Source organism: Anser brachyrhynchus (genome assembly GCF_964034855.1).
Source record: "Anser brachyrhynchus genome assembly, chromosome: 3".
NCBI classification, from domain to species: Eukaryota; Metazoa; Chordata; class Aves; order Anseriformes; family Anatidae; genus Anser; species Anser brachyrhynchus.
Genome location: NC_137696.1, coordinates 3,037,496 through 3,058,572, shown reverse-complemented (window position 1 = coordinate 3,058,572; position 21,077 = coordinate 3,037,496). Strand labels below are relative to the sequence as shown.

At 37.0% G+C, this 21,077-nt stretch overlaps 1 protein-coding gene across 18 annotated transcripts in view; it reads right to left on the bottom strand.

The window, feature by feature from the left end:
* Positions 1 to 21,077, bottom strand: part of KIF16B (kinesin family member 16B) — a 158,170-nt gene that overhangs the window by 104,923 nt on the left and 32,170 nt on the right. For all 18 annotated transcript variants that reach the window (XR_013949285.1, XR_013949286.1, XM_080587138.1 and 15 more), the window contains 10 exons: positions 19,978 to 20,047; positions 18,883 to 18,996; positions 14,819 to 14,935; positions 10,567 to 10,664; positions 9,958 to 10,067; positions 9,173 to 9,315; positions 7,636 to 7,804; positions 7,347 to 7,478; positions 4,363 to 4,538; positions 1,458 to 1,523 (listed from right to left, as the gene is read on the bottom strand). Coding sequence is in view for 16 of the 18 variants with exons in the window: in XM_080587138.1 (XP_080443264.1) it covers positions 1,458 to 1,523; positions 4,363 to 4,538; positions 7,347 to 7,478; positions 7,636 to 7,804; positions 9,173 to 9,315; positions 9,958 to 10,067; positions 10,567 to 10,664; positions 14,819 to 14,935; positions 18,883 to 18,996; positions 19,978 to 20,047 (1,195 nt within the window). In the remaining 2 variants the exon portion in view is untranslated. The remainder of the gene's footprint in view (positions 1 to 1,457; positions 1,524 to 4,362; positions 4,539 to 7,346; positions 7,479 to 7,635; positions 7,805 to 9,172; positions 9,316 to 9,957; positions 10,068 to 10,566; positions 10,665 to 14,818; positions 14,936 to 18,882; positions 18,997 to 19,977; positions 20,048 to 21,077) is intronic.

Sequence of the window (21,077 nt, the reverse complement as noted above, 5' to 3'; positions counted from 1 at the left end):
CTACTCTTAGATAAAAGCTTTGTGTTTGTGCACAAAATAAAAGCATATTACATTACCAACACTACCATCAACTCTTCTGATTCAGCTGAAGACATTTTAAATGCCTCATATTAATATGAAAAAAATATTTACAACTTGAAGGCTCCTATCACTGCTTTGTAGGTTTTACTTGAAGTATTGAATGCAACACAATATGGATTCCTGCATATATTACAGAGTTGCAAAATACATTCCTAAAAGAAACTTGGCTTATGAAGAAGCCTAGAGTCTGCTTTGTAGCTATGGTTCACACTAATACATGTTGTACATTTTTATCAAGAAGTTTATTTTCGAAGAATCATTTCACAGAAAAGTACTTGGACATTTCTTTAAAATTGGCATTACCAACTAGAATCCCAAGAAGTGCAAACAGATACTATACCACCAATTACTTCAGTCAAAACAGGATTCTCAGAAAGCAGTGCATTGATTCTCTAATTGTAAAGGTCTGAGCAGCACCAGTGAAAGCCTTACAATTTAACCCTGCTAAGAAACCCCTATTTTTTAGAGGCATCTGTATCTATATATTGGTTAGCATGTTGTTGACAATACTCAGAAGTAAATATGCCAGTAAATAATTTCACTGCCATGTAGCTGAATGATTCCAAATTCTTTCCTCCCTCTTTTTCCAAACTGTGTAATACTTTTGTTCTTTTTTTGTTTTTTTAAATGGTTTGTAGTAGCTTTAAGAACAGCCAAGTAGACAGAAAAGAATTAACACAAAAAGACAAAGAGTGAATGACTGCAAATTCAAGAAATCTGAGTGCCATTACATTTATATTCTTTTGGACCCTATCAATAAATCTCAACTGTCTAGGAATTCTTCCCAGCTTCTGCACTGGGCTGGATTATTATAGAGGCACACCATGAAGTACATCCACCCAGATCTTAAGACTCCCCCAGAAAGACAGTTAATTAGAAACCGAACATATTTGTACGTGTCCATTCCAGATTTAAAGACTGAAACTTTCCAGAAAACATAACCTGCAATATAAATTATCGATTACTTGAAAGCATGAGCAAGTTGACCATTTCCCTGGAAAATATTTATTGTATGAATGCTTTGTCAGTCTGATTTAGTAACATAATGCAGTCAGTTTTCCCCCCCTGTTCTACCTACAAACATGCTTTCTTTTTAATAAAATAGGGCAAGCTGGCCAAGGAACAAATATTTTCTTTACTTGAAGGGAACTATAATATAAATATCCAAGACACATCATTTGTTCTTAGTTGTAATCTGTTATCTTACCTTCCTAAGACAAAAAAAAGTTAACATATAATTAAAAAAGATAAAACTAGGAAATGCTGGTTGGTGGGCAAAAATTAAGTCGTTATTAAAAAAAATGAAAATGACTATCATTTGCATCAAGACCACTTTTTTATTTTATTTTGTCAAACTGATTTATGAAATAACTCACCCTTGCTTCATTCTGCTGAAGCTTTTCCTCCATACTTAAAGCTGTCGGAGAATCCAAGAGAGCAATCTAAAATCGTAAAAAATACACAGTATCAAGTTAGAAAAACGGTGAGAATTTTCTGGCAGAATCAAATGAAAGAAATGCAATTGATCAACTTCTTTCATTATTTAGGATGAAATATTTTGAACTCCAATGTATACCATTTTACCTTAAAATACTATAAACAGAGTAATCAAAATGTTGTCAAAGCAGATATTCTGAATACAAATCATCTTTTTAGGTGTACTGTTTTCATTCACTATGTATACATATTGTCACACACATGCGCACACAGAAACCAGACACAAGTTTATAACAGGTAACTCCTGAAGTTTAAAGCTATATTCCTGTTAAACATAAAAATTTATGATGTATCAACATTTGATGACTTTGCTATAAGAAATATCTTACTGCTTATCTTTTATTAAAAAATATATAAAGATAACTGGCCTTAGAAAAGGAAAATTACTATACAACACACACAAGCAATACTCATTGTTATATGACCTCCCACACTGAATCCAGCACTGTATTTGGGTACCAGTATCTTCAGTGATCTACAGAAGCATTTGCAATACAGCACTTCAGGAATATAAAGGAAGATTACAGAAGAAATTATACAGGTTTTTATATTCTATTGTGCATACATAACACCACTTCGCTTTTTACCAAGCATCACAATTAACTTAATTAACTTAAGCAAGTTCTCTGCTGTGCCCCACACATCCTAGAACTGAACCAGATTTATTTTGTGATATCCTCTGTGTTACAGCTTTGAACTAGGTCAAAGCATTAGATCTTCAAAAGGGTCTATGTTATATCTACTTTCTTAACTCTGAAACAAAACTTATTTTGAAAATAAAAGTGATCACACAATCCAGGGAACAAAAACTCATTTTCCCCTCCTAACGAATACAAAAGAAATACAAAAGTAGAACAGTAATTCAAACCCATGAAGAGCTTTCTAATTGTCTGTAACAAAGCAAAGCTCTCAGCTTCAATCATCTACAATACCTATTACTGATTCATACTGTGGTCCCATCCCCTTTTTCAGGGAATCTTTTATACAATGAAATCTAGCTGAAGTATTAAACTTCCATAAAACAAGTCTGAGCTGAACTGACATTTCACATTGCACAGCCTATCTAAAGTAAAATTCGGTTCTAGAGATAAATCTAAAGTATCATTTCAGATGTATTCCGATATCATATTTGCTCGAGTATTAAATCTAGCCATCTCAAGTGGCATTATTTAGAAGAGATGACTGGCCTGAGTGATTGTATATTCCTTATTGTTAGTTTGGTTTCATCACCCTGAAAACAGAGAAGAAATTAAGCTTAACTGGGCTTGTGCAGCACATGTTTATAGTGGCCAATACTGATAGAAGAACAAGAAATAGCACCATGCAAAAGAGAAACTCTGCTGGTCATTACAGGTAGGGAAAGAGGAGACACAACAAAAGGTCTTTGTTAAAGCAAACCAACATTCTGTATATACAGAGAGTGAGACATTTCTGAGAAACTGTGCTTCATTCTGAACAGCCCCATAAGTATATCAGATATACTCCAGTATGCAGAGGCTTTATACTGGTCAGGATGGTTATGACAATAACCTGTACTGATGTGATGAAAGTTTTCAAATCTGATAAATCCCAATGCCTTAGATTTCTTGAGTTTATTCACAAGTTTGAATCAACCACTATCCTTTAAGACTTAGGGAAGATTTACATTTATTTCAGCACTATTTATTTATTTATTTTTGTCAGCTTGCCTAGTACATGGGGAAAACAGCAACAACAGTGCATTTTCTGACTCTTCAAATCAAATAGCTCAGTGACTCAACACTGCAAGCGTAAGCCAAATTAGCATGCTTTAAAACAAAACAATGGTTGTTCAGGCAATCAAGTTCAGAATCCCTCCTCACAATAAAAATAACCCCAAAACAATATAGCTTTTAACCACTGGCATTTCTTGGCCATATGAACTCCCAGTCTGTAATGGGTACGTTATTTCTGTTCATAACCTCTATCATAATCACCATGTGTTGCTTCAGAAACAGTAAGGTTAAGTAAGCAGTTGGTATCAAATAAACTTTGCAAGTTTTACAAACCAAGATCAGAAAAGTGAGAAAAATATCTAAGACCTGTGCTTTTATCTTTTTGGATTTACTAGTATATCATTCATGTTTTCTCTGCTCTGTATTACATACACACAAGTGGAACCTGGTATTTACTGGAAGAAAAGAATTAGCAGTCTAAGAAGACAGAGCCCCTCAGCAGTTCTTTGTCTTCCCTTATCTAAGACATAAATCTAACTATGAGAGTTTCCAGTCTGTTCAAGTAAAAAGTATAAATCTTTTCTTAGACCGTCACTGAAAATACTTTCACGTTTAGCATGTGACATGCTTTCTAATGTACCATGCATTCAAACACAAATGCCATTCGAATTCTTGTAAATATAAAATGCAGGATTATAGACATTTTAGGGATTTAAGGTACTTAATACCTTCTGCTACTTTTAAGATACTAAAGTACAGCTTCAGTCCGTCAGACTAGTCATGGCAAATGTTACTGCTCAGTCTCCTTTGGCTGTGGTGAGTACCTGTTCCACAGCACACTGCAATCAAGGTCTGATTATATTAAGAGAAAACTTGAAGCATTAGGTTGACAATTTTTCCCCCTTATGTTAAAAGAGGAAATCTACTGGCCATATGGAAACTGATTCAATCAGGAAAATAATATTCATTCATAGCCTCATAGAGCTTGTTTACTCAAATCAATATAATGAAAGATAATTATCTCATTACATTCTAGAAATAGATGTTATAACTCAAGGAAAATTACACATAAATTTTAAGTAAAGCTAACCTGATTCCCTTGAGCAAGCAAGGCTTTTAATCGGGCTATTTCAGCTCTCAGCTCACGGATCAGTTTGACGTTAGGATCCTCATTAATAGTAGGCTTGTTGATGATGTTTTTGGCTCTATTTGCATAGCGAAGTGTACTTAAAGTTTCTCCATAATTGACATCAGCAGGTGAAATAGCTAAGGAGATGAAATCAGAAACAGTTTATCCATCACCATATGTTTCATTTAGTAAAGTTAGCTTATAGTTTAAAAGTCGGATAAAGTTAACATGGAAGAGACAGAAATACATAACCACTACGGCTACAATTTGTTCCAGCTCTTCATCTTGCTCCACTGCTTTCACGTCAATACAACTTTGCTTAATTAAACACTGTATTAGAATAATTAGGTCCAGCGATCAAGATTTATAAAGCAATTTTGTTGTCAATCTATTTAATATTTACAACTCTATGTGAAGTGTAAACGTGCTGTATGAATACTTTACAGATGCTCTCATGAATTTCTGCATGAACAGTAAGAAAACCAGCAAGTATTTTGTCGAGGATCAATGTAATCATGTAATGGAAAAGTCATTTCAGGTAAAAACTGTATGTTTACTCAAGTTTTGAAAGGAAATTAAACAGCATTTATGCAAAAAGCAGACATAAAAACAAAAACGAGAAGAGCTTCTATCACCCATTTACAAGTCTACCTGTTCTGCTGAGCTGCAGGTGTCTGACAGCATGCAGAACTATCACTTAGCTGAGGCATCAAGGAAAAACAGGATGATTTTTGCAGACAACTCTACCTGGAAACATAATGGATTTTTAATGAAAGTGCTAATGCTGTCCTTCAAATAATTTTCCTAATATATAAGATGTTCAAAATTTAAAAAAAGATACTTTACTTCATCCCAATAGATGAGGAAAAAAAAAATAGAAGGGAACACCGTTCAGCAATGAGAGATCAGAAGTCTTAGTGATCCAACTGAACAAGAAACCTGAAGAATCAGGCAATGAAAACGCCTCAAAAATAATTAAGCAACCAATATTCTGTCCTTCCTCATTCTACCAACAGTAATAAATACTCTCTGTGGTAGATACTGCCTGAATTAGGGGGAGATGCTCTAGCAACAGAGTATACTTCCCTTAGCTCACACTACTCACTTTACTACTTTATTTACTGTCTCCTTTCCAGTACTCAATTACTTTCCTTTTGAAAGGATGTTACAATATCTTACAGAAACATGACAAATCAGAATTGGACATGTTTTTATAAGATCCCTTCCTAGAGTTTGAGATGATCTTCCTGCATTTTTGTGTTTAGTTAAAGAAAAGGTACACCAAACGTATCTGGACAGCTTGTCAGGCTCTGTTAGGTGATTCAGCCACATTATCGGTAGAGTTACTGCTGGAGACGAGATCAACCATCAGGACTCTGCCTAGCAGATGCATCGTTAATAGATGGGGAAGTAGCTGAAAAAGCAGCTGTGCACTGTAATCATTCCTAAAGGCACTGAAAGCTCACCGTGTTTCTAAAACTTCTCTTCCCCATCCCTCCCAACAGAAAACATCAAGTTAGTCAAGCGTGTAACTGAAAGAAAGCATCAAGAAGCATGTCAGCACAGTGTTAGTTGAACAGCCAGAAGAACAAAGCAGCATCTGGTCCAAGATCCTCTTTTCATACTATGATCAGTCTCAGGAAAGAAAGCAGCACGGATTCCAAAAACATCCCCAAAATCATGCAACAAAAGAAGTGCTAAGAAGAGAATTTGCCTATAGCAAAGCATGTGAAGAACCAGAATTTGATCCATTGCATTTTACTATCTCACCTTTGCTCCCTCACCATTCCCAAAAGACGACTCTATCAGTTAAACTGCATCTCATTTGAACAGGGGAGGAAGAGAAATTTCAGAGCTGCTCGTCTCTTCACACCTTACATCTTTGACATCCCAAATCCACCCCTCCCCTTAAATATCCTCACTTGTTTTTTTGGAACTGGCACTCCCATTACAATTTATTGAAAAAACTGCAGTTATGCCATAGGTGCATTTCTAAAACAAGTGATCCTTAAAGAGCTTCCAATGGGTAAAAAGGAAGCTGTAAAAAAGTTTGTAACATGACTGATCGTGAATAATTAAATTTAGACAAAAAGTTAAAATGCTGTATGCCTCAAAAAGTGGGTTAAATAAAAATGACATTCTAATCCACTGAATGTCAAAAGAGACCAGGTTGTTCTGCCACTAACACTACAAAAACAACACGGCTTTAAAAAAGCAAACGAATTCACACATCAATATTGACTAGACACACAAATCTTTTTCTTTTTTTTTTTAATGGGGATGAAAGCTTGCGACCTGGGGAGGACTGAGGACAGGCTTACGTACAAGTCTTGGTACAAGACTTGATCTAGATCCCAGTTTGAGCATTTATCACAAGTAACAGAGCTGTATGGAATGCAAATAAGCCACAAGAGCTATTACTTGAAGCTTAACTGGTCAGATTAGATTATCGTTACACTGTGCATGTGTTAAAGATGAATATGACAATGAGTCTGATGTCAGAGCAGATGCAAACCATTATGCACATACACTTGGATGACCTTTATTTATACCTAATGACAGTACATACACAACCTGGATGCCTTGTTACATTTGTGACCAAGTAGCCAGTGATATATGCACACAGATGATCTGGGTATGGAAAACTCTCAAGTTCTGGCAACACACATCCCCGCTATTGCTCACGACATTACTGAACAAACTAGATGGCCCCCTTATACACAATGAGACCACCTACAGTTTTACTGCTGCAAGAGATGTTCTGTAGAGCACAGGTAAAAGCAGAGTGTTACTAGAAAACTCAGGAAGAAAGAAAGAAACAAAAAAATTAAAACATGTAAATAACGCTCTGCCTTAATGAAGCATCTGGAATCTAAATATTTACAGCTAATCCTATTAAGCATGAACTGTTCAGGATGCCAAAAAAGTAATTTAAAAACACTTACTGGCAATCATTATAGTTTTAGAGTTTCCTCCGAGGCTATCTTTTAACAGCCAAGTCAACACGGAGTCTCTGTAAGGCACAAATACTTGTTTCTTCTTTGAAAGAGGATTTGTTGCATCCTGAGATAAATCAGCTGTGATGTGGGGGTAGGAAAAAAAATACCATTTATGAAAATACATAACTGCTATGTGCTAAGCCACTATTTGTATAAATAAAAACTGTAAATTAGCAGAACAGTACTTAACAATTAAAAAACCCCAAACAGCCAAGCATAAAGACCAGTGACTTACCTAAGGCAGAAATGACATTTCCCAGAGTAACTAGAGATTTGTTAATATTCCCTCCTTCCTTTAATCTAACCCCTGTGGCACCAGTGGCATCTGCTCTCTCACTTCCAGCAAGATCTACTAAATGAATCTTGCTAACAGTCTCACAAGGCATTTCAGAATCAAATTTAGCCTAAAAAAAAAAAAAAAAAAGCATTAAAGCATTAAGCTACCAGATTCTGAAATCTTACTGAAACCAATTTAATTGCCTTTTCATGTCATGATTTAACTTGTTTACATTAGCACAACATCAGAAGACAGGTGTATTAGAGGTGCCACAAAAAGGCATTTGATCATGAATCACTGCATAACTCCCACACAAGTAGCTATTTCTTGAAAGTGTAATATTTGCAACTTTCAAGCCATTTATGCACATGCAGTGACAATTGTGAATTGGTATTTACCTGATGCACTGTAAACATTTGTGCTGCATTCATATTATTTGGCTTTCAACTAACATTTAGAGTTACACATTCCACACACAGATACACCTACACTCACGTTGCCCCCCCCATCTCCAAGTTCAAGTAAGTAGCAATTGCAATTTTACACTATGATTTTTAACTGAGACTTCCAACCAACTTTAATCTTAATTTGTATGAATAGATTCAGACTTATTTTACAACGCAACAGGAAGCAAAGATCTTTAAATCTTGCTGTCTGCCTCTCACCCTCTTCTATAAGCTTTGTGATGAGCAATTCGTCATTAGTGAACAGTTAGTGCATGCCACTTTGCACGTGTTTGCTTTGGGGTGGAGACACACAAAGTTCCATCAGGAGAGCAAACCATCTCTGTGCTACCTTCTCCCAGCAAGTTACCCATGGACTGTCTAGAAAGCTCCCCAACCCCTCCTCAAAACAATGACAAAGAACAGGTATCATTAGAAAAAGAGTATATAGACATAAAATACAAACAAAAATACCACTATGCTCTAAAAATATGCGATCAGTCTCTCCATCATTCCATTAGTAAATCAAGGCATATAAATAGGTTTCCAATAGTAACAGAGGAAGAGTCAGCAAGAAAACGCTCAGAAAACAATTCTACTCTCTCTGATTTTGGTCATAGAGACAGGACATGCAGACAAGACTTTTTTTTTTTTTTTTGTAAACCTTGGATAACATCACAGCATAAAAACATAAAAAGCAGCTCATGCCCAACTCTTGCTGAAGTCACTCAGAACATTCTCCTCAGCCGTATCTTCTGTCACAGCAGTGTCATGAAATGTGCCTTAACTGTTCAGTGTTATTTAGCCTGAATTTCCTAGCCAAATCAAGATCTATTAAATGTCAAAGTAATCATATTGCACTGTAAATTTTGTGTATGATCACTGATAAAGATATTTCCAATTCTCAAAACTCTATTTTCACACTTTTAACCTTCCCTGTCAGAAGAAAACATACAGCCATCATCTATCCATACTTGCTGATTTGAAAACTGTATTTTTTAATTATTATATAAGTTACTGAATTCAAGTACACTAATGTACGGTTGTTTTACCTGAGTGAAGTTGATTGTGAAAATGGCATGAGACCTGCTACTGACATCATTCATCCCAGTCGCTGCTGTAGTTCTGTTCATATTTCCTGCGTCCATCAGTTCCTCTACATCAGCATAATTTTGCACTAAGTGTTTAGACAAATCTAAAGAGAAGTAGGGTGTTACACTATGCTCATACATGCACTTGACTTTCTTTACAAAAGGATTCAGGTAGGAGTCTAGGTATGGCAGGATTACTATCACTATTATAAAGCACTGATGCAATTACAGTGTTTATCGTTATGCTTGTTTTTACCACTCTTAAGGAAAGGAACAGGGCCTTGTGTGAACGATGGAGAACTTACACAGTTACAGCAAATTAAGAAAAAATTATACAATCTTACTAAAGTATTCAGTGCATAAGCATAATCTCTCAAGAGACAGGAACCTTTCCCTGGCAGAAGATGGATTAAGACAATTAGATTAGTTCTTTCCATCTCAAACATTAGCTTTGTAAATGACGTTCAACAAATTCTTAAAACTAATTGCATTTATTAGCATTATTTAAAATGTTATACTTTACAGATAAAAACTGTACAGGTGTAATAATCTTAGAATTTGGAAAGCAGGTGGGGATAGAAAATGAAAGGCTATTCTCCTTTATTGGTTTTATATCAAAGCAAAGTTCTGTATCCATTGTCATGTATATTGTAGAAGAAAAAAAAGCCTTATGCAATTAGATCTAACACTTTAAAATATATAAAGGTAATAAAATATTCAGTGCAAAACACTGAAAGGGTTTTTACCCTCAACATATGGCCCTTCTTTTGGATGTTCTCGTATTCGTAAATTATTCGTTTTTGATGACTTCCGTCTGAGAAGATCTCTCACACGTTCATTATAAATTTCCAAATAACTGAAAGAAAAAGGTCAGAAAACCACTGGCTTATTCAAGATTCTTTCAAGGAAAGCCATGTTAAGCTTGTTTGAAAGCAAGATGAGATGCCTGGAGAAGCAAATCCAAAGTTAAGATTCAGAGTCACTTAACATAGTAATGACTACGGTGTACTTGTATCATGAGGAAAAAAAAACAAGAACAAGAAATAGAAAGAAAACGTACATTAGCAAGATCAAGAGCAACTAATGACAGCCTTAAATAAAAGGGTAAAATAAGAAATATGCCCTCTAATAGCAAAGGCATTTTCACTACCATGTAAATAAAGCAAAATATACAGTTGTAGATTGAAGTATTGCGCATTTCGACTATGACTGCCAACAAAAATCAATTATAGGACTGAGGCCAAGCATGGAAAGTTATCAGAGAAGCATACTTTTCTCAGAGATAAGCAAAACACAATGGTTCCAAATGAAACAAGTTTGATGAAACAGCAAACTATTAATGTGCCAAGAAGTACCTGACTTCTGTTCGAAAGGATGCCTCATTCCGCTTTGTTTTTTCACTTATTTTGCTGAATAATCCTTCACAAATCCGAGGTATTAAGCCAGCATCACCCTGCAACAACAACAATTCTTATTCCCAAGGCTATACATGCCTGCACAATATATTTTCAAAAATAAAATCCCAAATCACTAGCTGAGAGCTTCAACATCCAGAAACAGTGGCAGGGGGGGGGGGACACAAAACCTTTTTGGCAAATACTGTCTTGCCGTTTATTCAACTGCATTCACCGTGCTACTTTAATCTTTGCATGTGTTGCAATGTATATACTAGCCCAATTCTTTGCTATCGGGCTATACGTCACCCTTCTCTCTTAGTTCAAATAACCCTGGCTGCTTAAGGCAAAAAACTGACTGTACACAACCTATGAACTGCCTTATCTCAAGAGTATCTTTTCTAAGTCCTCCATCTATTCCACTTCACTATGGACTCAGCAACACCTGCAGTGAATGGCATGATCTATATACATTTATCCATGAGCCACCCGCACTCAAACCTCCAATCCCCAGCTCACAGTCCATCCACCGTCTCAAAAGATACCTCTGGATAAATTAGTATGAAATAACAAAATTAGAACTATATCTACTACATCTCACAATGTAGACAAATTAAATTTAGCATTGACCTTCTGGATGCTCAACTGGATGCTCTGGATGCTCTGGATGCAATTAAAGACTTTTTATGCATAACGTGCTCAGTTTAAAAAAGCAAACTGAAGAAACTCATCCCTTCACATGGATCCCTACAGGCCATGCTTTACTGGCAGGGCTGGAACCGACCATTACGGGGTCCTTGCCACTTCAGCTACCGCAGCAGCCAGCAGCAGCAGGATTTCACCTTCCAGGTTAAGCCATTGCTTGATAATTGAGCCTTGTCCCCTCGCTGTTACATGAGAGCCAGCAGTTGGCATAGCTGAGATTTCCAGAACCTTGGCGTGGAGCTCTCCTCTTCCCCTTGCTCCAGCAGAGCCCTTTCCAGCCACGCTGTGAGGCAGCAAGCAGCCCTCCCCAGCTGAAGCCCGGGTTTCCCCAGCAGCAGAGGGCTGAAGGGAGAACTCCACGCAGCTCTGGTTTCAGCTGCCAAGTGGTTGCTTGCTCCCAGCTTCCATGTCCCCATGCAGGGCTGGGTCCCACCGGGGAGATAACCACCTACCTGCTGAGCCCACCTCCTCCCCAGCACTTCAGAAAGACAGCAGTTAATGCCCCTCCAGAGCTGAAATGAGTGAACTTGGCTCCCAGGGACAAAGGGAGAGGGCACAGACACACATATGAGCTTTGGGCTCAGGGACACACAAACAGAAGTAGCTTACAAAACAGTCTGTCAGCTACAATTTGCCTCCAGTCCCAAAAAGCAGAAGAGATATGATGCGATGGACTAATTCTAATTCTATGTACCGCTGAGGCAAGAACCGTTCTTCCTCAGAGTTAGTGGCCTTGTAATTAGGCAGGAGGCAAAGTAGGACAAACTAGAACGAACATCCCATGTGAAAATAGTCCAGGCACTTCAGGCACCCCAAAAAATTTGCCTGATGGGATTCTAGAGATACCTGGCTGCAGGAAAACACAGAAACAGTGGACTCATCCGTACCAGATCCTGGCAAGACAAGTGCTGCACAGGCAAAGGTTTCTCTTCTACTCGGAAATAAAATCTGACCCTTTTTGCTCAAGCTCACTCCAGCCTGCTCCTGCACTGGCCCCATCCTTCCTCAGCACCTTCTTCAGTGCCACAGCTGAGCTCCTCATCTTATTTCCTTTGCTCAGACGGTATTCCTAACTGGTTCTTGGTTCTTCATCCAGTTTTTTGTTGTGGTTTGTTGTTGTTGTTGTTTGTTTTTTAAATCATTACTCACTTCCCCCCCCATTTTCCCTTTTCCTCCAAGATCTTAACGACGGCTGCTCTGTCCTACCCAAATCAGCATTCATTCTTCAAAATATTTTTCTATTCTCTCTTTCAATCACATCTAGCCCTTCACCTGACTACACCTTGTTTAAAAAATAAATTTACACGTTAATAAGGCTTATTTTTGAGAGTTGCCTTTGTAATCAACCTCTACTCCAGCTAAAATTTCTGGGTGCAGTATTGGAATTTCCCCACACATTTTTCTTTTTTCTTTTTGAACATAGGAAGAGAAAAAATAAGACATTTCTTTCATCTCATGCTTGGAAACCCCTGAATAGTTTTAATTAAAGCTTAAGGAAAAAAACATGAAAGATCCATCACAAAGTTTTAGGCAAGCCATTAGTGTCTGACATATTTTAGCAACTGCAAAGTCTTAAAATAGGAAATATTAGCTCTAATTGAGTAACTTCAACCATAGTGATACAGTGGCAAGAAAGGAAGAACACATAATTCCCAGAATACTTTGTCAGTAAAGTGCACATCTTACAGAATGTATATTCTTTTTTAGGAAATAAATTTAAACATTTTCTCCCTTTTCACCCCCTACAGCTCCACAGCAGGACTAAGTACATCTGCAGCATCCCTGACAGTTTTTTTTCCGGGTTACAGAGTTTCCAGGCATGGAAGCCTGTAGAACCAAAATAAGTTGTTCACTCCAGAGCCGAACTTTCTCATTAAAAGCCTGCTTTCCTTCTGTGCTATCTAACCAGAAACTTCTTCATGGCAATTTAAGCATATTGCTGCTTTCCCATCTACCTTAAACATGGGGAAAAAAAACATTCCCTTCTATTCTGCAGCAGCCTTTCAGATCTTAGATGACTTTTGTTCCTCCACAGCCTTCCTTTTTCAGCATATGCAAGCCAGACTTTCCTGACAGATCATGTTTTATAAACCTGTGACCATTTCAGTATCTCTGCTCAAGACTTCTTCTAACTGGTCCACACATTTCTCAAAACGGTTGCTGCACACAGTATTACAGAAGCAGCCTTCCAGAGCCAAGAACAGCAGATACTTAAAGCAAAAGGAGAACAGAATTCATACTTGTTAAGGAGAAGTAGGGAAAAGAAAATTTATTTCCAATTCAAGTTTTCTTACAACACTGTAGTGTCTCTGACAGGGCCATCAATTTTAAAGCATTTAACTTGGCGGCTGAGTGTATTTTATACACACACTGTACAAAACCAGATTAAAGTATTTATGTATCATGGCAAGAAGATTAGACCTTTATTATTGAATAATGTCAAACAAACTTCAGCACCTATTCATTTGCAAAATGTCTTGATGACTACGGTCATTACATATAGTCAGGCAGTCTCATAAAAATGTCACTTACAAAAAATTCTGAAACAGAAATCCACATCTAGGTCATAACATCTTTTCTGGTTACAAAAGTCTGTTCTGTTCACCATACTGAAGCTGAATATAAAGCTACTTATTCTCTGACAACTGAAAGAGAAATATTTACAGATAATTTACTATCCTAAACTCAAGGAGGTGCAAAGTGGCCAGTCTCACTGCATTTCCAAAGAGTGATCTAACGAAGGACAAGAGGCAATATTCCCCTTTTCAATTCTGCTGGGAACAGACCTGTTATATTTTTACCAAGGATTACAGGAGAATGAAACCCATAGAAGCTGCCTTGCAAACAGGCTTCATCAGTCGGCCCTTTAAATTGCTCCACTCCCAAGAGTTTTATCAGTTTCTTGCGTCCTCGGGCAATCATAGAGGAAGCTGCAAGAAACTACTCCTGTTCTTTACTCAAAAACCACCCAATATCCCTCCTATCACACCTTGCCTTTTCCAGGGTCTTTACGGCAGTGCTAAGCAGGATGAAATCCTTAAAATCAAACTCAAACTCATCCCCAGTTTCTACTCCCTACCTGATACCCTTTTCGAAATGAGGGTCAAGGACCCGTTTCAATCTCCTAACCCTTCAAAAGAGGTCTAAAAACCAGATCTCTTCAGAAAGCTGATCATTCATTTACTCAAAATCAGTATCTGTTTTTGGACATTGAAAATCAATGGTAGCATTTGAAATGTTTGGTTCTGTTACACAACAGAAATGATTGTTATTTGTCCAATATAACAAAGCATCCCTTAAAGAAACTTCTTCCAACTGTTAACATCTATGTGTAGAAGAAAGAGAGCTTCTAAAACCTCTGACTACTACTAGAAGTTCAGATACAAGGGGAACCAGTAGTATACAGAGCGGATTGGTGATAGTAATAACATAAATGCATGCACTTGCAATAGCACAATTTCAATGCATTGCTACAGAATAAAAATGCACATTTGCAAAATATACATACCACATTTCCCATCATGGTATAGGACTTCCCAGATCCAGTCTGTCCATATGCAAAAACACAAGCATTATAACCTTCAAAAGCAGATTTAAGTACATCTGTACCAAGATTTTTGAAAACCTAAAAACAAAGAAAGTTTTTTGAAGACAACAGAAGTTTGGAGAAAAAAATTTGTCATCAGCCCAGCATAACAAATATTAAACAATAATATTGAAGTACCACGTTATAAACTATGGCCATCAACCAGCGATATTTACTATGACTGAAAATAAGTACTTCTAATAAAATAGCTAAATTTTATTGTGTTTAGTTTACAACAGCATAACACTGTATTGCCTACTTGTTTTTCTGTCAGACATCACCTTGACATGCAGAAGTAATAAAAAAATACTTCTCCTTTCTATAGCTCCATTTTTTTAAGCTCATCTCAGATGCTTCATTCAATTTTCCTTACTGTTAATATCTACTTACTTTTAGCATCTTTGCCAATTCTGCATGTCCTATAAATATCTGCCCTGGTCTCAAAAGGAAATGTTTCAATGATCCTATCAGTACTTTGGGACGGAATTCTTTTTCGCACACTTTAACCAAGTGTAAGAAGAAAATGGCCTGTTATTTTCTAACTGGCTTTTGATTGTTGCTGTAATTTAGACTCTGGCAAATAAGGAAGCATGTTTTTTATAATGGTAAGTAATCCTTTTTCTGTTTTACCCCCAACATTTATGTCTGAAACTGGTAACACTCCATCCTCGCCATCACATAATATGGGTTGATCTGTTCTCACCCAGTAAGTTCAGCTCTCCCTAGATGCCTTCACCACCTTCCTCTGCAGTCCTGCCTCCAGTTCCCCCCCCCCAGATACCTGCCCTTTCATTATCATTACTCCTTGTTTCCATCTGTGCCCCCAGTGGCCCAAGTAACACTTGGTGCAACTTCTCCCTCAATGAAAACGGGTCTCCTAATCCATAAATGATTTTCAAAAAATCTCATAGAAGCCATAGAAACAGCTACACAATTTGGCTACTACTCCTCAGTATATGTGGTATAAATCAACCAAGGTGTCCAAGTCCTTATTAATAAAGAATAGTGTACACGCACACTTGCTATAATTATGCCACTCCTCATGGAGGAATGCCAGGTAGTTCCTTTAATTATTAATGCTCAGTTGCAAGGGTGCCTATAGAATACTTAACTTGACCTTCCCTTGAGCAAAGAGACTACACAATGCTGTAATCAGTTATACTTGTCAAAGAGAAAGAGTACATGGATCAGCCAAGGCACAATTTCCCTTTCTCTTGTCATTTGAAAAGTAGCAACTCAGTAGAGTTCTCCCTCCTGAGTACCAGCTACATTGACTTTTCCCTTTTTCCCTTTTCCCTATGTCCAAATTTTTACTTCACCATCTGGACCATGTCTTTATGCACTACTGTTTTGACTGCAGCTTTCCTCAAATTCCCATCTGCATTTTTGTCCTGCAGCACTGTCTGGGCCTAGCCACAGGTCCTCCAGGGTGCACAGGCTACCATTAACTGTCTTCCTGTAGGCACAGAGGTATAAGATCATTATTCCCCAAATGCTTCTCCCTACACATCCTTCACTCACAGCAAAAACTGAAATGTTTCCTTTTTGTTAAAATGTCTGTGGGCCATAAATACCAGGCTTTATGAAAATGCATATCACTATTTTTATCCATATCTATCCAGAAAACTAGCACTACTTTCTCCCTTCTTGCTGTATCATGAGAAAAAGCCTCCTTCCTCCTTTCTAAGTTTCTGGAAACCTTTTCCAGAGTGGTTTCGTCTTTCCCATCTTTCCAGACAATTTTAAGTCAGAGCCACACCTATTTGTCAGCTTTATGTATTTCCCCTTTTAAAAATTGTATATACCTTGCAAAGCAATTTGAGGCAGTACATAGGATAGTCAATTATACACAGCTGTCTGAACACAGACTTTACGTACAGGTCAGAGGAAAATACATTGTTAGGATGGGATTTCGTCAGGACCCAATCACTGAGATACTGTTTTGTCACAGAAGGTCAGTAAGCTCATCAATATTCTAATCGTTTCTCTTCCATGAATACAAACTAAGTAGCTTGATGGTAAACTGCCGCTCCCATTCTAATTTCTGAATTATAAAGCGTATTTCACATCTACAAGACATATTAATGGGGTACATAATATTAGACAGACTTTCATGTGTTATTTCTCTGCCATTCAAATGGAAAAATATTAACAGTCACGAACAAAGCACACTACCAACAATCAAGATCAATTTTATTCCACAGCAAGATGAACATGAATGAAGGGCGCCCGTCTTCCACAGCACTGGTGCAGTAAACTGGAAATTCTGCAGCAACTTGATAAGAGCTAAACTACAAAGTCTTCCAATTAAATATGAAATGAATAATACAACCAAAACAATAGCTTGTGCAGCTTTTGTTTAGAAACTGCATTCCCATTGTTCAAGAATTCCTTTTGTTTTCAACGTGCTGCATACTCTGTAATTAACACAACACTTGATAATGGGACAACATTGTTTTTCTGACTGAACAAGAGAAGTTACCATTCCTGCCTGCAAGGATCAAGGAGGCAGGCTGGGATCAAGGCACGCACTGTAACATCAGAATACTAAGCACAGACATCTAGGCTGTGTTTAGGATTTGTTGTTAACATCCTCCTACTATAAACCATAAAGCTCACAGCTTTAATGTACACTTATGTTAATATAGATACGTACATATATTTTGCTCAAGGCTGCTGCAACTATCCCTATATAAGCATGTTTTTCCTTAAGTTACTCAACTATTCACTAGAAACTAGCGTTCCAAGCCTTGTGTGCAAATATGCTTCTTCTTGAGTTTCCAGCAGTGCTAAAGCAATCAGGATATTCCTACATGAATACCCAAATAAAGATACACTTCTTGATATTTCAGAAAACACAGCAAAAAATGTTAAACAGTCATCATCAAGAAATAAAGTTTAAGAGTATGTGATCTAATGTCTAGATTAAGCACTAAGTATTGACTTATGAAGTTAACAAGTTTTCAGAAAAAAACATGATCATTTGTTTATGCTAATGGTTAAAGAGAAATGTCAAGTATAAATTCCCTATTAAACAGCTTAGTCATTAGAAACATCAGCACAGCTTGCCGTTCCTATAAATATTTAAAATTGACTACATCTTATTGTTTCTTCTTAATAATTTTAATTCCGAGGCTTGTTAGGATTAGCCACTCTAATATCCCTGAATTTAGGGATTATAGAATAGATAAGGTACATACCAAAAAGGGATGTAGTCAGCCGGCTTACAGTATATTCAGCAAACCCTTGCATTACTTTAAGGGGAAAGACAGACTCAAAAGAGAAGATAAAAAAAAGGGAATATAGCAATAATGGAACACTTCAACTTCACTCAGTAAATGGGGATGTGAAACAGTAAAGGGGTTCAATGCTCACATGAAATGCAAGGTCAGGCAGGGCCAACCTGTTCACCTAAGCTATGGTTATTGCTCAAAGTTAGACTTTCTATTCTGAGCATGCAGGAAGAAAGGTGATTTTGTCCTTTCCTAAGCTAAATACTCAAGGGAAGAGAAGAAACAATCTTCTTCAAGCAGGTTCTTCAATGTGTACCAAGTCCTTTGGACAAAAAAAAAAAAAAAAAAAAAAAAAAAAACACACTTCAACTACCTAAGAAGAATGTTTCTGTCTAATTGAATTAAAGATATATGTTTGCTTCTCAAAAGTGATTTTTACAAGAAGCTTTTCAAAAAAAAATCTAGTGCCTCCTCCCACAAAATAGCCCAGAGAGGTTTTCTAGCTTGACCTTACAAGACACGTCAGACAAGAGAACCAGAAAGAAGGCATTTAGCCTGCTGTATTAGACAACACAGCACTTAACAATGTTAGATAAGAAAAAGAAAACAAAATCCAAACTCCCAGGCATCTAGGGAATTTCTAAATTAGAGGAGAAGCACTTCCAGTGGAAAGAAGTTTCAATAATGCTTTCACCACAAAGGAAAGGGCGGTGGGTGGAAAACAAAATTCTTATTAACATTGAAAAAACCTACCGTTTCTTGACAAACAAAGCTGGGACTTTTACTGTCTGCTGAGAAATAGGAAAAATCATAGGTAAATGTCTTAGTTCTTTCTCTTCCTGTGTCTCCAGTTCCACCCTCTGGTATCTATTAAAAAATAAATAAAGAGATAATACAATCCATGCTGACGAAATAATTAAAAACAATTTATAATAACCAATCCAAATGCAATTTTAACATCAGGCTACAGACATTAAAACTACTGTAATGACAGGTTAGCCTGCTTTTCTAACAGTGAAAAAATTAGCAGCAGATATATCACATTCGTAAGTAACAATAATCGTGTTACAGGACAGCATAGCAGGAATCCTTTGGAATTTAGCGTACTGCTCCTAGCAGTATATGCTTGTCACAATATTTATGTTTAGTTAAATCAATCCTGTGTATGAAAAACAGATTATATTAAGGGATTATCATACACTTGTAGTTAGTAGGATCCAGAGAGACCTTTGCACTGTGAACAGCATTTCAGTGTGAAGCCATAATTAAAATGGCATCACGTACCTGCTACTTACATATATCTTGCTCAAGACATGACAGTTAGCAATATACTTCAGCAGTGTTCACAGTTATCTGAATCTGTCTATCTAAACAAACTACACTGAAATTCCTTTTCATATATTTGTCATTGGAAGCTATCTTGCAAAAAATCTATTTGCTGTGCGTGATTTCTCCTGGTAACAGAAATGTTAAAATACACCATCAAAATATTATAGCAAGTGATAGGCACTTTGGGTTTAGTTCATTTTCATGGAAATTTTCAAAGACTGCTTCTACGGATAAACCGAAGGTTTAATAGCTAGTGGGCATGTACTTTTCTTCTATTGTAGGCTTTCTTCCAGCTAAGTAATGACCAGAAAAATAAACATATGAGATACATCCTACAGTTTCGTTAACAGAAAACCGTGGTACAGAAAGAAACAGTTTAATCCGTTTCCCCTAAGGATTACTTCAACACTTTTTCCAAAACTAAGGGCTGTTCTCCATAGTGTTGTGAGCATCACTGTTTTGTCCATATTTTGGCAGCTATTTGGTTAGAATTTCCTTCTTTAAATTGTGTTTACTCACCTTTAAGTTGGTGATTGTTGTTTTATTTTTCTCCATTGAAATAATAAACTTTGCATTGAGGTCTTTCTCCCTGAAAGTAAAAACAATATTTGAGTATGTTAAATAGAGCATATCACAATCATCCACAGTAATATTTCCATTCAATAAGTTACTTGCCACAGTTAATTAATCAAATGAATCCATATTTGACTGTTGTGACCAATGTCTACTTTTTTCTAGTGATATATTTGAAGCACTTGGCCTTGCCTCAAAATCCAAATCCTTTCACTTAAAAGCAGACAACCAGCTTGGGGAAATCTACTTCAGAAGTTTGACTCTGCAAGTCAACTCAGTGGTTTGTTCTTAATTTGAAGTAGTCTGATCCAAAGGTCAGTGAAGTCAATCATGTGGCTCTAAAAAATTTTGAAACAGAACACTGCAAGATAAACCTCTTACCATCTTAGTACCCATTTACCCATATGGTTTAGGTAACAGGGCCTAAATATTAAAAGCACAAACTCCCAGTATTTTAAACTCTTAGAAGTGGGCACCCAATTTCTTTTTGAAATGTGATGCATGGCAGTGTAGGAGAGAGGCTCTCCTACCAAAGGTGTGTTACACAGGTTTGCTGCCTCTCATAGCACCATGATTCCAGGAAGAAAAGCAGCCCATTTCTGCAGCAGTGTTTTCATGCATGCAAATCTGTATCTCACTATTTGTTTCTGAATGTTTCCAAAAGTGGCATAAAAAGTTGCTAGCTCGGTGTCTAAAACCTGCATGTATCAACCTGCTTGCTAGAGATGGGCTTTCATCACACCTCCTCATAAAAGTAATACAGGCTGCTCTTGAATGACAACCTCTTGTATTACTAAAAACATGCACATGAAAGAAAAAAAAAAAAAAGAAACAAAAAGAGGAAGACTGCTATATATCATACAAAACCTTGTTCACCAAATGCTAACAGACACACCTGTTCCAAATCCACCTGCTAAAGCACCTGACAAATGGGTACTGCTGACTGGTACAAAAGCCAGCAGAGGGCTTTAAAGCAGTAATGCGCGGCTTTACCATATTGCACAGCATCTCAGCAATTGCTGGCTATCCACTTACACCAACCTAAA